The sequence below is a fragment of the Anabrus simplex genome, chromosome 14 (genome assembly GCF_040414725.1).
Source record: "Anabrus simplex isolate iqAnaSimp1 chromosome 14, ASM4041472v1, whole genome shotgun sequence".
NCBI classification, from domain to species: domain Eukaryota; kingdom Metazoa; phylum Arthropoda; class Insecta; order Orthoptera; family Tettigoniidae; genus Anabrus; species Anabrus simplex.
The window spans coordinates 78772882-78787954 of NC_090278.1; the positions used below are offsets into that span (position 1 = coordinate 78772882).

Genomic DNA, 15073 nt, shown 5'->3' on the forward strand with positions numbered 1-15073 from the left:
CTACAGCTGTACACACCATATTCTTCCTTTCAAATCATGTGAGAGCTGTGCCGTCTCAACTCCTCTTACCATGTAATGGCAGCCAAGAACGAACATACACTGAACAACAGTGATTTGCGCCAACTGAACAGACGTAACAAATCACTCGTAATATTTATATATCAATTATTATGCAGATTTATCTCTTGTTCAAACAATTCTGAGCGGCCTAAAAACGCAAATAAACTCATCAGCGATATTTTATTAGTTGAGGTTATACGTTGAACGTTTTAGTAAAATGAAGGACCTACTAATTTCAATCCACTATTTTAATGGTAAAGGATCCCTCAGTTGAATTACAGTTTTGACAGATATATAGTATGAAATTAAATTCAGTGATATAAAAAATACTTACGTTCAAAACTAGTATTTCATTTTAAAATTAAAAATTAGTGAAAAATGACCAGTCCAGAAGATTAAAATGCATGAAAGTGAACAAGACCTCAATGTTTTAAATGCAGAGGTTTGTTATATTTTTTAACTCTTAAAGAAATCTGTGGTACAATGCAGGGGCAATGAAAAATATGGACCATACCAAAGGAAATGTATGTTTGGGACCTGTAATAGTGAATATGCTCTCTAAACTGTTACCAACAGTACACAAATCGAATTGAGTCCAACTTCATTGTGGGCAGAACCAGAACAGCTCATCAAAGATGATGATCAATAACTCAAGTGTTTTATGCTATTGCTGTCATAGCTGGAATGATAGATATCTCAGTCTTTTGAGGGTGTTTGTATTTTATAGCATTTGTACACAGAACTTGCATTACAACTTAAGCAAGCAACCAGAGTAGATGTGTTGTAAGGTGAGTGAGGTGTAACATGATTGGCATTGAGCAGTATCGAGTTGTTGGTTGAACTTATTTAAGATCTCACAAAAATCAATGGAATTCTTTAAAGGTTGCTTGTTATTAAATGTGTAAAGTTTCTTAAGGAAGCCATGAATATGCTTAGAAGCTTTGTAGGTTGGACTGTTTCGGCAGTTGATGATGGGACGTATTGGGATGTCATTCTTATGTATTTTAGGAAGGGCTCTTGCTACAGGGATGTTGGTATTCAACCTTATCATACAGTATGCTCCTTTGACGTGATTAACATGTACTCAAACATCCCGACCAGAGACACTGTCAACATCATCTATAATAACATCTGTAAACATTGTGGCCTCAGTAAAATGGAGACCAACGAATTCATAACACTATTAAATTTTGTTTTAGACAACAACGATTTCACTTATAATAAGAAAATTAATAAACAGAACGGCCTAGCGATGGGTGACCCAATTTCAAGGCATCCTAGCAGATATTTACATGGACACGATTGAATGCACAAAAATGAGAACTAATATTAAAGGGATTTGTTTATGGTTGAGGTACGTGGATGATACGTTTGTAATAATTGATGAGAATGTCACCAATAGCAGCGAAGTCATAGAAATCTTAAATAATATCAACCCTAACATAAATTTCACTAAGGAAGATGAAGACAAAGGCTCCTTAAACTTCCTAGACATAAAGGTCACGCGAACTAATAACACCTTTGAGTTTCAGATTCATAGAAAGCCTACACATTCATCTGTAACCATAAATAATTCCTCACTACACCCCGGTTCTCAGAAACAGGCATCTTTTTATACTTTGATATATAGAGCTTTAAGAATGCCATTATCCCCTACAGGCTTAAAAAACAGAATTAAATTACACAAGGAATCTTGCTCAAATTAATACTTATCAGATCAAAATGGTAAACCGCATACTTCATAAGATTAAAAACAAGTTATCCACAAACCTGATACCAGACAAACCTAAAAGAACTGTGTATGCCACTTTCTCAAATAGTAACCCAGTTGTCCACCAAATTGCTAACACTTACAACAAATATAATATCAACATAGCCTTTATAACAACCAACAAAACACAAAATACATTTTTCTGTTATAATAAAATTAATAATAATAACAATAAATATTCAGGCTCAGGGGTCTACAAGTTAACATGTTCCCAGTGTGGAATTTCATCTGTTGGACAGACTGGACGAAGCTTCTTTATAAGATACATGAAACACTTCAATGCGGAAAAGCAAATAAATATTCGGCTATGAGCACGCACATGACGGAAACTGGTCACCGTTTTACTTCAATAGAAAAGGATCTCACAATAATCAGGAATACAAACAAAGGTAAACTTCTAAATGAATTAGGGAATATATATATTTTTCTGGACAATACGTTTAATAAAGATCGAAACCTTAACGAAGATACGGAAGTCAAGAGTCCTTTATATACGTTAATGCCTAAGCTATTAAAAACAGTCAATCCAAATCAGAACAGTCCCATGTATATTTAAATCCTGTGAATCAAAAACTCCCCTTATCTCACCGAATACTACGCCTGCACTTGCCCCTCCAAATTATCGCCCTCCCACATTAACATTGACATGTAATGCTCTGCCTTCCTCCGCTCGCCCTCAGCATTCCCCTCCTCCTCTATCACATCGTTACAACACAAGAAGTAGGAACTCCAGACAGACCAGCGCTGCTAAAACAGTAAGGTAGACATAATTACGGCAAATGAGTTCGTACCCGCTTTACATAATACATCATTCTTGGACAGTAACATACGATTTTAACACACACGTCAAACTCGTCTTTTTGTTCCTTTGCAGTATAACCACATTCTTTTCCTTGGTGTTCCACATCTTCTAGAAGGACTACATTTTCACGTTATAATCAAACATTACCTGTCGAATACTCGGATATACTCATCTCAAAAGCAGCTTCAACCAGCACATCAACATCTTTTTGCATTGGTTATATCACGATAAATTTTTGGATCAATCAACTTAATGAAGATAATTTTATAACATTCGCCTTTTCTCTTGGCCAATATTTTTTAGCGCCAGAACACAAAAAATAAACAAAATTCACCCTCATTGTTTCAACCATTGTAGTCTGTTGCAAACTTGTGTTGACAACTGCCCCAGCAAGTATATGCTGAATTTTCTTATGAAGAGGTTCCACTTTAGTACCAGACATGTGCCGTTTTTAGAATTATATGACAAAATTTCTTCTGGACAAGATTTTAAATTTGTTTACCATGATTTTAACATGTGTTGTATATGTCATATCCCAACATCATATTTTATAACTACTATTCCTTAGTGTTAATACCATAAGAAATCACAGTTCAATTTTTACAAATTATAAATGTCAGTGTCCTCTAAACAATGTTTGTTTTAAGATTAAATTAATAAGGCTGATGATGCCCAATTAAAGAAGGGCAAAACATGTCCCCATAAAATTTAGATTTTCTATGTTTATTTAACCACATAGCATGGTACTAATTGTATTGAATAGGTGGGGTAATAAATATACTCCTTTTGTAGACTACGTGAGATCGCTGTTTTCATTACGGAACAAAAATGAGAGTGATGGTTTGTAACTTCCGTTAAGTGTCGAGGAACCCAGTGGGAACAAAGCTTTGAATTACTCCAACTTGTGGTTAAATGTGTCAGCACACCAACAGAGACTTCAAGTTCAGCAGCGAGGTATTTAACTGTGATCTTAACTGTAACTGAGACACCTCGAATAGGGGTGTCTCCACATTCCAACTTTACAGGCATCACAGCTGTGTGCGGCCACCCAGCATGCGGGAGATCAGACATGTTTGCACAACCTTCTTATGGTGATGAAACACGCCTCGTTTAATGACTCACTGTGCTTTTGTCCACTGCCAGGTCTCTGTAGACATTCTGCAAGCGCCTATGAATATCTGTGATCCTTTGGTTTTCCGCCAAAAGAAACTCAGTAAATGCTCTCTGTTTGATATGCACCTCCATTACAGTTGCCATTTTGAAGGCTAGCTATAGTGCTGCCACTTATCAGAAATTAATGAAACTCTACGAGGCAAAGCAGGAATATTCAAAGATGTTCCAGACAAAATCACATTTGTTTTAAACTAAAATTGGCCGAGAAATAAAATGTGTTGTATTATATACTGAACGCCCTTCGTACTTGTAAAACTAAAGGCTATTAGCACAGATGTCAACAATGTGTGAAAGGTAATGCTGAAATTGTTTCCTTGGGAACAGGGGAGTCGCTCAAGACTCTACTTGGACCATCACTTAGCCTGTTTGTAATTTCCTGTTTTAAGGTGACAATCAAGGATTTGGTCGATAGGTAGCAATATGCTATTGTGGGGGAGGGGAGGGGAGATATGTCCTATATTGCTGTATTAAAAAAATCTAGCAACCTTATGTGGATACAATTTTAATAATCTAAGATCGAATTTAGAATATTGAAGAAAGGTGAATATGAATGGTAGGTATAAAATTTGTCATCCTCTTCCTTTCCCCTTATCCAGCTCCTACTGGTTCAGGGCATTTATGGCATTTCTCCACCGTCCTCTCTTCTTCCACCATTCCTCTTCCATCATTTTGCCCCCGATTAGATTTCTTCTTCTTGCATTCCTCTATATTTTCACGCCCTTTGTACTTCACAATTCTGGCACTACTAGATTGCAGTAAAGCTTTGGGCAGCATAGACATTGACATATTACTTGTAAAACTGAAGGCTCTACATGTTTCTCATAGTATGAGTCTGGAGTCTGTATGCTGCTGATGGAGTTGTGCATTGCCTGCATCATTTCTACGTTTATGAACCCATTCTTTTTTTTTTACTATGGTTTCCCAAACTGTCTCCCTGGGAACACTAGAATATGCCTTTGTTAGATATATGAATGACATAACTAGATCCTTTCTATCAGTGCATCAAGTTCTTGTACTTACTTGCTGTTCATTTTCCAGACCATAAAATCATCTGCAAATAGGCATAACTTCATCTCCCTATTTCCACATGCTTCCTTCGTCTCCTTTACCATTTCATCCATAACCATTAGAACCAAAAGAGGTTACATCACACTCCCTTGTCTTAGTCTAGTTACATTTCTAAACCATTCCGCCTCTCCCAATGGAGTCGCTGATTGAGTTGTACATTGCCTGCATCATTTCTACGTTTGTGTGGCCAGTCTTTTTTTGACCGTGGTTTCCCAAACCATCTCCCTGGGAACACTATCATATGCTTTTGTTAGATCTATTAATGTCATGACTAGATCCTTTCCATATTCTCAATTCCTTGATCATTGTCTTATGCTGAAAATTGGGTCCGATATAGATCTTACAACTCTCCTTCTACCTTTCTTCCTATTCTTCTCCCTACTTTTCCATTGTTTTTCCAGAATAAATTAAATTATGATATATTATACTCAAAACCTTTTAAATCATAAAATGTAAGTTAGCATTTATATTTCTTTCTTGTAGGGCAAGGATGAAATTGGGGTCCAAAGCAATGATGTTGATGGAGATCCCTTGGATGTGTAAGTATCTGACTATTGTGGTGTTGAAGATGTGTGCCTAGTTTCCCTTTTGAAGATACAGTTTATGTACAGCAAGTAGAACAGTGGCATACTATAATTACTGGAGATGAAAAAGGGGATCACAACAATTAAAATTGGATCACAACAATTAAAATTGGGATAGAAATCATCTCTCAGTTTTCAACCAGAAAGGTTGTTTTTTTTGTTTTTTTGTTGTTGTTTTTTTTTTTTTTAAGTATAATACTGTTTACAGGTAGTTTATAAATGCATTACTCAAAATTATGATGTGTTTATTATGTATTTTGGATATATCTAACTTGAAATTGTTATCAAGATGCAGTCTGGTATGTAATTGCATGTATCGACGTATCATAGGGATGTATTTTATAAGAAGAGCTAACCAGCTCTTCTCTTGGTAGTATGCACTACTGGTGCTGGGCGCTAAAAAAAAAAAAAAAATCTGTGTGTTCCTTCTGAGCTGCACTGTGCTGCCATCTGGGCCCATACGATACACTACAGGTTCATCATCTGTAGTATCGATCCTGGGCGACAAACTGTTGTTTAATTGGCTTGACCTGTTGAAGAAGACTTGTTGTGGCTGGTTGCAGATAGAAGTTTTAACACAACTAAAACAGGAAAGGGAGGAGAAATGATCGAGATATTTGATCCTGGTTGAAGTTGTCGCCAACCGGCGGCAATTTCTAGTTTGGGTATGGTTTGCCTGATCATATTTTGTATACATTGGAAGACTGTAAGTAACTGCTCATATTCTTTAGTCAACGGCATTTTTACTACTGAGATATCTCCAACATACCAAGGATGCTTAGTTCGGACTGAATTATTGAGATCAGATTTAAATTGCGAAAGTGTTTGGATATTATTGTTAATCAAGATATATTTTTTTAAGTTCAAGTTGAGTCGGTAGCCGTTAATTTGGTGTGAATTGGATGGTTATTATTCTCTGGGTTCCAAGTACTTGAGTACATTGTAATATTTTATTTCTGAACTTTTCTTGTAACAATATATTAAGTTGTAAATTCAACCAATTCCAGGTAAAATTCAGTAAGTTAGAGTTGTTTTGATGATGGCTATCCAGTAAGTGTTAGGAGCCATCTTTCTTTTGTTGTGTAATGTGATCTGTTTCTGTGGGTGACAGTTGTGAACAAAAGGGGGCATGACATTGTTGACTTGGAACAGTTGCATTCTGATGATTGTATCAAGTTGGTTCTGTGTGATGTTGCGTATTGCACTTTGATGTAAGTTTTCTTGAACCGGACAGTACGATTTTAATTGAATTGTCTATTGAATGTGCCTTTATCTTGTGGGAGTATTTTCTATTTATGTCAACTAATTTTGCTTGTGACATTTTAATACTGCTCCGTAATTAAGGGTACTAAAAGTCATGGAGAAACAAGTCTCAACTTACTATAAATTATTTTCCCTGGTACTCCAGTTAATCCTATTATTAATTACTTTCCTTAAAATGATGTGCAGAATGATTTCAATTCAAAAATATTGATATTACTAATTTACAGAGTCTTACATTATCCATTGTGATTTTAATTGTGATAATTACTCCCTTCAGTGTGTTCCATTAGAGTGTTGTAAGAACCCTTCCAGAAATTGATAATTCTAGATGGTTTAAATGAAATTGGTCTTCTTCTTTCAAGTCAGTATATTTCTTTGGGGTGTTGATCCACCTACAGTAGCCTCCAGGCCCAGTGCGTTGGTTATTCACATTTCCATGTTGGGACTTATGTTGTAAGTACCATTTGTTTCAAATGTGTTGGCTTTTGGTGGCCCCGTGTTGTCTCACTACTACCGATTGTGTATCATTCGGAGATACAAGGTACAGTTGCAGTGTCGTAGCAGTATTAGTTAAACATTGGACTGAAAAAAAAAAGTAAACTTGTGTCCTCATCCTGAGGTGGTGCAGCTCTTTTTGGGCACACCCTCATTGGAGGTGAGCTGCATGTACCATTTCAACCACATACCAGCACTCCCGCCATTCTTAAATTTCTGGCAGTACCGGGAATCTAACCCAGTCCTCCGAGGATGGCAGCTAATAACACTAACCGTTATGCTACAGAGGCGGACATTGGACTGAAGAACCTCACAGTTATACAATAACTAAGTGGAACCTGAAGGAAAATGGTTTTCCTTATAACAAAAGAAATCCAATTAGTGGTACAGAACTCCTTACATTTATCATAGGTACGACATCGTAACTGGTGTAAAACCTTCAGTTATTATGTTTAATATATTTTAATTATATTTTATTAAATGCTAAATTACCTTTTATTAAATGTGAAGTATGGTTAATACATGGTTCCCTGTAAATATGTATTATAAATTTGTATGACCTCAAATACGTATCGTGTATAAGTTTAACCTCAAAATCTATATAGTCAAAAGTAGTAGAAAACTCTATAATGTTCGTATATTAGATTTATTCTAATATAATTTGGTATATATGAAGGGTTCTGAAAACTTACTGTAAGGTTTATTATCTAGATACATGTAGAGACATTAGGAATGTTGGACAGATTTCTATGTGTATTGGTAAACAGTACCGGTAATGATAGTTCGAGTACTCCATTTGACTAGCTGGTCGATCGATGTTTCGAGTGTGTTCCATGAGAGTGTTGTAAGAACCCTTCCAGAAATTGATAATTCTAGATGGTTTATCGAACAATATGTATATCGAGCCGTCAGTCAGTGTTGGACTCAGAGTCAGTTTGGACTCGAAGGCAAGTGATGGACTGCAAATGACTGTTAGGCTCCAAGGTGGAGTCGGTGAGCTCAAGAGAGTGTATGTTATAGTGCACGAGTCAGTGTTGTTGATACCTGTACTTGTCAGAATCGACATAAGGGTACTCCGCTATTAAGTGGTGTAGTGTCACTTGTTAGTGTGTATAATTGTGTGTTGTGACTTACAGTGACAATTAAGTAATTTATACAAGGAAGTGAACGTGTTCTCGTGTGATATTTATTTGCATGAAATAAATCACACTCTAGAGCGATACTTTCCTCCTCAGTTGGTAGTGGTGGTTGTCGGCAACGTCTTGAGGAATTAGGACATTGAATAGAGTAAGGGACGTGGCTGGCAAGCAAATGAAAAACCTTTCATATCTAATTCCACCAAACCTACATGGGGCCTGATGAATTCATCCATATTGAAAACAATATATCGGGGTGCTGTTAAACCCATCATCACATACTGTGCAACAGCTTTTCAAGATAACCTTCACAAAGAGTGGACCCAAATGAAACTATGCCACATTCAAAGAGGCTTCGTACTGAGAATCATTCATGGCTGTCGCACCATCTCCACTGTTGCAGTGCTGATAATCCCTGGAATTGAACAACTGTATCTGACAACTATGTTTAAAGCAAAAGTAACTAATTCAAAGAGAGGTTACAACAGTTCCCTTCAAATGCCTCACTCATCATTATCATTTCCCGTTATCCAGCTACGCCTCACTATGATGTTGAAGAGAAGTCACACTTTTTGGTGTCAAGCCATCCTGGCTTGTATGATGAGCGCTTGCTGATGAACCTCTGCAACAATATACATCACTGCTTTATATACACTGACAAGTCTCTGATAACTGCGTCAGACCTAAAAACGGTCTATGTTGAATGCTCATTTGTTGCGTAATTTTTGAATAAGGGATACAGGTTAGCACCTTCTACCACCATTTCTCAAGCAGAACTCTTTGCTATAAAACAGGCAGTAAGGTGGTGCTTACAAAATAATTATGGTGCTTAAATACCCAGCAATTCTCAGTCTTCCATCACCGTCATAAGAGAGAAATATATTCTACATCCGTTGGCCTCAAGCATTAGGAATTTTATCTTATCCAGCAACATGCATATCTGATTTAGTTGGATAAAAGTTCAACCTGGAACTGTTGGAAATGGGAGGGTGAACATGTTAGCAAGATCCTCAGCTTGATCGGATACAGATTTCAGCTTTTCCATGTGTCCAGTATCTCATGCGAAGAAGATATTTAGAAGAGAAATGGGAGAGAGTTGGAACTCAGTATAGACAAGTAGCATGAAGGGACATGTCATGCGAGAGTTCTTCTTACCAACTGTTCATCAATATTTAACTTCAAAATTCATTGAACCCACTTTTATACTTGAACAGTTTATTACCGGACATGGTAAATGTAGAAGTTATTTTCAATGGTTTAAAATACAATCACTAGAGGGATACCTTTGTAAGTGCCAATCAGAACTAACATTAGCTCATTTAATTTTCTATTGTCCACTACATGCTATCAAAAGGAACAATTTGTTAGGATACCTGAGTTACTGCAGTATAAACTTTTCCCTGCTGGTTTGTGATATATTTGTGAAAACGTGTTGCACTTCAGCTTTTATCTGTTTCCTAGATAATGTTTTTAACTTATTGTAATATTCTTTGCAGTATTTTGTTTTACTAGGTAATATATTGATAACATTTAATATTGTATTCTTATAAACTATAGCTCTAACATACTTTAGATAAAATAAGGCTACCTTCCTTGGAGAATAAATAAATAATAACAATTTCATTGGGGTCAGAAATAGACTTGATTTGACCAGGAGTTGTCAGATTTGCTGTGATTTCTTTCTTGTCACAACTAGGTTGGCAACCATTATGGAATAATTATTCCTGTTTTATGTTTTGCTAACCAGAGTTGCTGTTTTGTGGATATCGAACATTCGTGGGAGGTTCCACACTCAGGATAATCTTCTGTGTCCACATCCCTTCTAATCCCGCCTTCTGTGATCAGTAGCAGCAGACCGTACTTTTCATTTCAGTAGATACGGAAAAAATTGGTTGCCTTCCTGTGTCTTGTGAGGGTTAAGACTTCACACAAGTACCTCTTCATTGGTAACCTCATGTAGCCATGGGATCTTCACCTCCTTTAAAGTCACTACCCAGTATGATGGCAAGAGCTTCCTTCACAGTATAAAACTTTTCCTACATCATAGAGTACCGAGCTCGATAGCTGCAGTTGCTTAAGTGTGGCCAGTATCCATTATTCGGGAGATAGTGGGTTTGAACCCCACTGTCAGCAGCCCTGAAGATAGTTTTCCATGGTTTCCCATTTTCACACCAGGCAAATACTGGGACTGTACTTCAATCACTGCCATGGTTGCTTTCTTCCCACTCCTATCCCTTTCCCATCCCATCATCGCCATAAGACCTATCTCTGCCAGTGCGACGTAAAGCAACTTGTACCAAACCAAAACCAAACCCCATGGCACTACAGCCCTTGAAGGGCCTTGGCCTACCAAGCAACCGCTGCTCAGCCCGAAGGCCTGAAGATTACGAGGTGTCTTGTAGTCAGCACGACGAATCCTCTCGGCCATTATTCTTGGCTTTCTAGACCGGGGCTACAGATAGCTCCTCAATTCTAATCATGTAGGCTGAGTGGACCTCGAATCAGCCCCTAGGTCCAAGTAAAAATCCCTGACCTGGCCGGGGATTGAACCCGGGGCCTCCGGGTAAGAGGCAGGCATGCTACCGTACACCATGGGGCCGGCAAAGCAACTTGTAACAATATATATATATCATGGAGTATAGTACTGGGACACTTTGAAGCAGCCTATCAAAGTGTCAGTATGTTGGCAGTGAACACCAAATGTGGTAAGTATCTAGTATGAAAGTCACTTTAACACTTACCTTTGAACCGATTGCCTGCAACATCTGGTGACTCTGCTAGTGACTACAGACTCATAAGGGAACCGATAGATATCATGAACGTCAAACTTATCCAGGATATGAAGATGGGAAGGATTTGAGCCCACCAGTTCTGTGTCTAAAGCCTTGCATTTAAGAGAAGGATGGGAAACTTTGCATGAATGAATGTGACTAAAATATGCAATGTTATTTGACCAAATGTTAAACCTTTTCACTCCAGTGGACTGCTGCAGCAGTCGTGTCTTGTTCAGGTTTTCTGTGCTACGCTACAGTAGATTGCAGGCGAAATTCAGTTTTTAGGATATCTAGTGGTTGTCTTGCAAGTCTATAGTTACTAGTAATCACCAGTTGTTGGAAGCAATCAGTTTGAAGGTAAAGGGTTCGAGTGACCTTCATGCTAGTAATTTGCCACGTAACTGCCATTCACTGCCGATGTATTAGCATTTCTGTAGGTATCTTCAGCACATTGCGGTACCATATTTCATGATTCATCAGAAATTGTATACCATGGATGAAGCTCATATTGGGTAGCACCTTTGAAGAAAATGAAGACAGGAATGGTTTGACTCTGTCAATGCTCTCTCCTGATCTAAAAGAGGGATGGCAAACTTTGCATAAGTAAAAAGGTTAACAAATGTAGAGCCAACCTCTCTTGTCTTAACAATGTAAACAAAATGCGAGTGAGAAAACGGAGACTATTCTGTATAGTAGTCAAGATTGGCCACCTCAGGCTCTCACTTCGCCAAATTTAAAGTTAATGACCTTGTAATGGCACCAAATGAAATACAGTAAAATAAATGTGTGTAAGTATCAACATTTTATATTTTAATCCTAATCTTATCTCTTTCAGGCTAAAGAGCCCAGTGTGTGATTCAGGTCAGATCAGAGTGATTGAAGCTTCTGTCGTTCAGGAGAATAAAGAATCTAGCAATAACATGGTTGCTGATCTCATCAAAGTTTCTGACACCAAATCTGGAGATGGTGATACTGATACTCATCACAGTAGTGGACTTCCCTCTGAGTGAAAACTGATCTGATGTAGGACACATCATCACTGAAGAAAAGTAATATCGGTGTGTGTGTGCAATATAAAGAAATACCATATATACTTGCCTATAACACCCCTTCTCCTATAACATCCCCTTAACATTAGACTGTTTTCAGAAAGAATGTAATTGAAAAAAAAAAAAGGAACGGCATTGGCAAAAATATCTTTCAAATGACCAGGCAGCAAATATAGCATTTCAGTTAATGGTAAAACCCATGCTTCTGCACCACCTGTGTATTTAGTCCCGCAGGAGTTCTTTTACGTGCCAGTAAGTCTACCGACACAAGGCAGATGTATCTGAGCAACTTCAAATATCACTGGACTGAGCCAGGATCGAACCTGCCAGATTGAGGTCAGTAGGCCTCAACCGTCTGAACCACTCAGCCCAGCAGCGGAGATTGTTCAGAATGCTTTATGTGCCACAATGAGCTAAGTTTGCAGAGAAGGCCATCGTTGTGGAAAAGGGTTCCATCAGACTATACTGACAAAGTGATCGTATTTCACCGCCTTGTCAGAAGACTTCAGACAACGCAATGCTGCGCTGCCTTGAACTGCATGTAGCACTGTGCAGCTGATACAAAACTGTTTAAATGTGCTAATATAACTTCTTGCATAAATAAACATATAAAGATACTAGATGTTCCTTTTACTGCTTTTAAACCGTGCCAACCTAACCTATATTCAGTGAATTTTTCATCTACGAGGGTATACCCAAAAAAACAGAATTATTTTTAAAAAGCTATATATTTTCTTTCTTTTTTTTCTAGTGGCTTTACGTCTCACCGACACAGATAGATCTTATGGTGACGATGGGATAGGAAAGGGCTAGGGAAAGAAGTGGCCCTGGGCTTAATTAAGGTACAGCCCAGCATTTGCCTGGTGTGTAAATGGAAATCCACAGAAAACAATCTTCATGGCTGCCGATAGTGGGATTCAAACCCACTATCTCCTGCCTTGACACAAGCTCACAGCAGCATGCCCCTAACTGCGCAACCAACTCGTACGGACAAATTTTTTACAAAACAACCTTATCCCCTTCAAAATACTCTCCATTACAACTAATACATTTGTCCCACCGGTGCTTCCACTGTTCGAAACAGCTTTTGTAGTCAGCTTTAGAAATGGCTGATAGCTTCTCCCTCAATTTTTTTCTTGACCTCTTCAGTGTTGCGAAATCAGTGTCCTTTCATGCCCCTTTTCATGCGTGGAAATAAGATAAAGTCGCACAGAGCCAGGTCAGGCGTGGAGCAGAGGAACCATGTCATTTTTAGCCAAAAACTGTGTCTGCAGGTGCATTGTTGTGGTGTACGAACCAGTCTCCTGTCTGTCACAAATCGGGACTTTTTTGACGAACACTGTTGTGCAATCATCTTAAAAATTTTCTATAAAAGGTTTGCACGTTGTTCACATAACCTTGCCATCATAAAAAACTAAACAAGAACAAAACAGCACTAGCAGAAAACAATCAATGCAGATGAACGGAACAATCCAGGTCGACAACAAAGACAGCACTGAACTGGCAGAAATGCGTACTACACAAGCTTCTCTCACAGCAATGTTATTCTGGTTATTTTTGGGTATCCCCTCGTATTATACGCTCCCGTATTTTTAAAATTGAAAACTGAGAATTGAAGGCTCTGTTTTAGGTGAGTTAATATGGCATGTTTAACAAATTGTGTTACAATCCCCTTTTCTCCCCTCAGTTTCAAAACTTAGGTTGTTAGAACTATTTCAGATAATTTTGTACATTAATTTTGTTAACATATTTAAAAAAATAAGTTGCCTTATTCTGAAGGAATGATGATCAAGGGTATTTTAGAAGGTAGGAATGAATTGTATCAACACTTCTGTATATTCTGTATAAACCTGTAACTTCAGAACCTAATGTACAGTACTATGTATCTACTTCCCTCCCCCCCCATCACAACCTGCATTTGATGTTGGAAGAATTCAAAATAAAAAGCAATGTTCATAGTTTCCAAGTTTATTTGATAAAAATGTGAAATTCTGATAAGGAAAAAGTCTGTGTAGTAAGTGTATTTGGAATTATCAATCGCTTATTCTAAGGCATTCTCAATTTCATTTTCAGTTCAAAGAAATTGTGATATACATGGCATTTTCATAAACAAACAAATAAATGCAAGTGAGTAACGGTAGAACACCTGCAAAACAGTTGCAACATCTTCTATCAAGATGACATGAGACCATCTTGCCATGTGGTATCTTGTTCGTTCTTCTTCCTAATAGTTTTCTAACTGGTCGACAGATGGCAGCACAAAGCCAGCAGCATCAAAGGAAAAAGATTGGTGAACATATTCTTGGTTGCCCAAACCTGAGTTCTGTTGTACAATGAACCTATAATGCAGGAAATGTGCTGTAACTTATACTCAAGTATAGAATGTATTAGTATAAGCATTTTACACAGCCCAACTCAAGATTGGGCATGGACTTTAGTGTATTTTATGTTCATCAGTGCAAAAAATTGGAAACTGGTCTCTAACTTAAAATTGCATAGTTAATGAGGGTTTTTTTTTTCTCACCGTACCTTTTTAATGTACTCATTGAAGAAGCCATAAATAAGTATAAGGCAAATACCAAAGGAGTAAAAGTAAATGGACACCATATCCACTGCATTTGATTTGCAAATGATATAGCAATTGTAGCAGGCTCCGAGATTAAGTTGTCCAAGATGCTGAATGTATTGTAATCAGCATTGTCAAATTCACACTTAAACATTAATGTTAAGAAGACAAGGTATTAGTTGAGAGTAAATATCCTGAACGAATTCACACCAACATCAAGCTTACTGACAAGATAGTGGAACATGTCACCAGTAGCCTGATCACCAATGACGACAGGTGCAGCAAAGAAGTAAAAAGGCGAATAGCGCTTGCCAGATAGGCATTTAGTAATA

The 15073-nt window shown here is 37.6% G+C and overlaps 1 protein-coding gene across 1 annotated transcript in view; it reads left to right on the plus strand.

Moving 5' to 3' along the window:
• LOC136885313 (oocyte zinc finger protein XlCOF6) overlaps positions 1-14070 on the plus strand; it is a 38567-nt gene extending 24497 nt beyond the window's left edge. Inside the window, exons 6-7 of the mRNA XM_068230240.1 lie at positions 5358-5413; positions 11962-14070. Coding sequence (XP_068086341.1) covers positions 5358-5413; positions 11962-12136 — 231 coding nt within the window. The 3' untranslated portion in view covers positions 12137-14070. The remainder of the gene's footprint in view (positions 1-5357; positions 5414-11961) is intronic.
• Positions 14071-15073: the final 1003 nt, after the last annotated feature.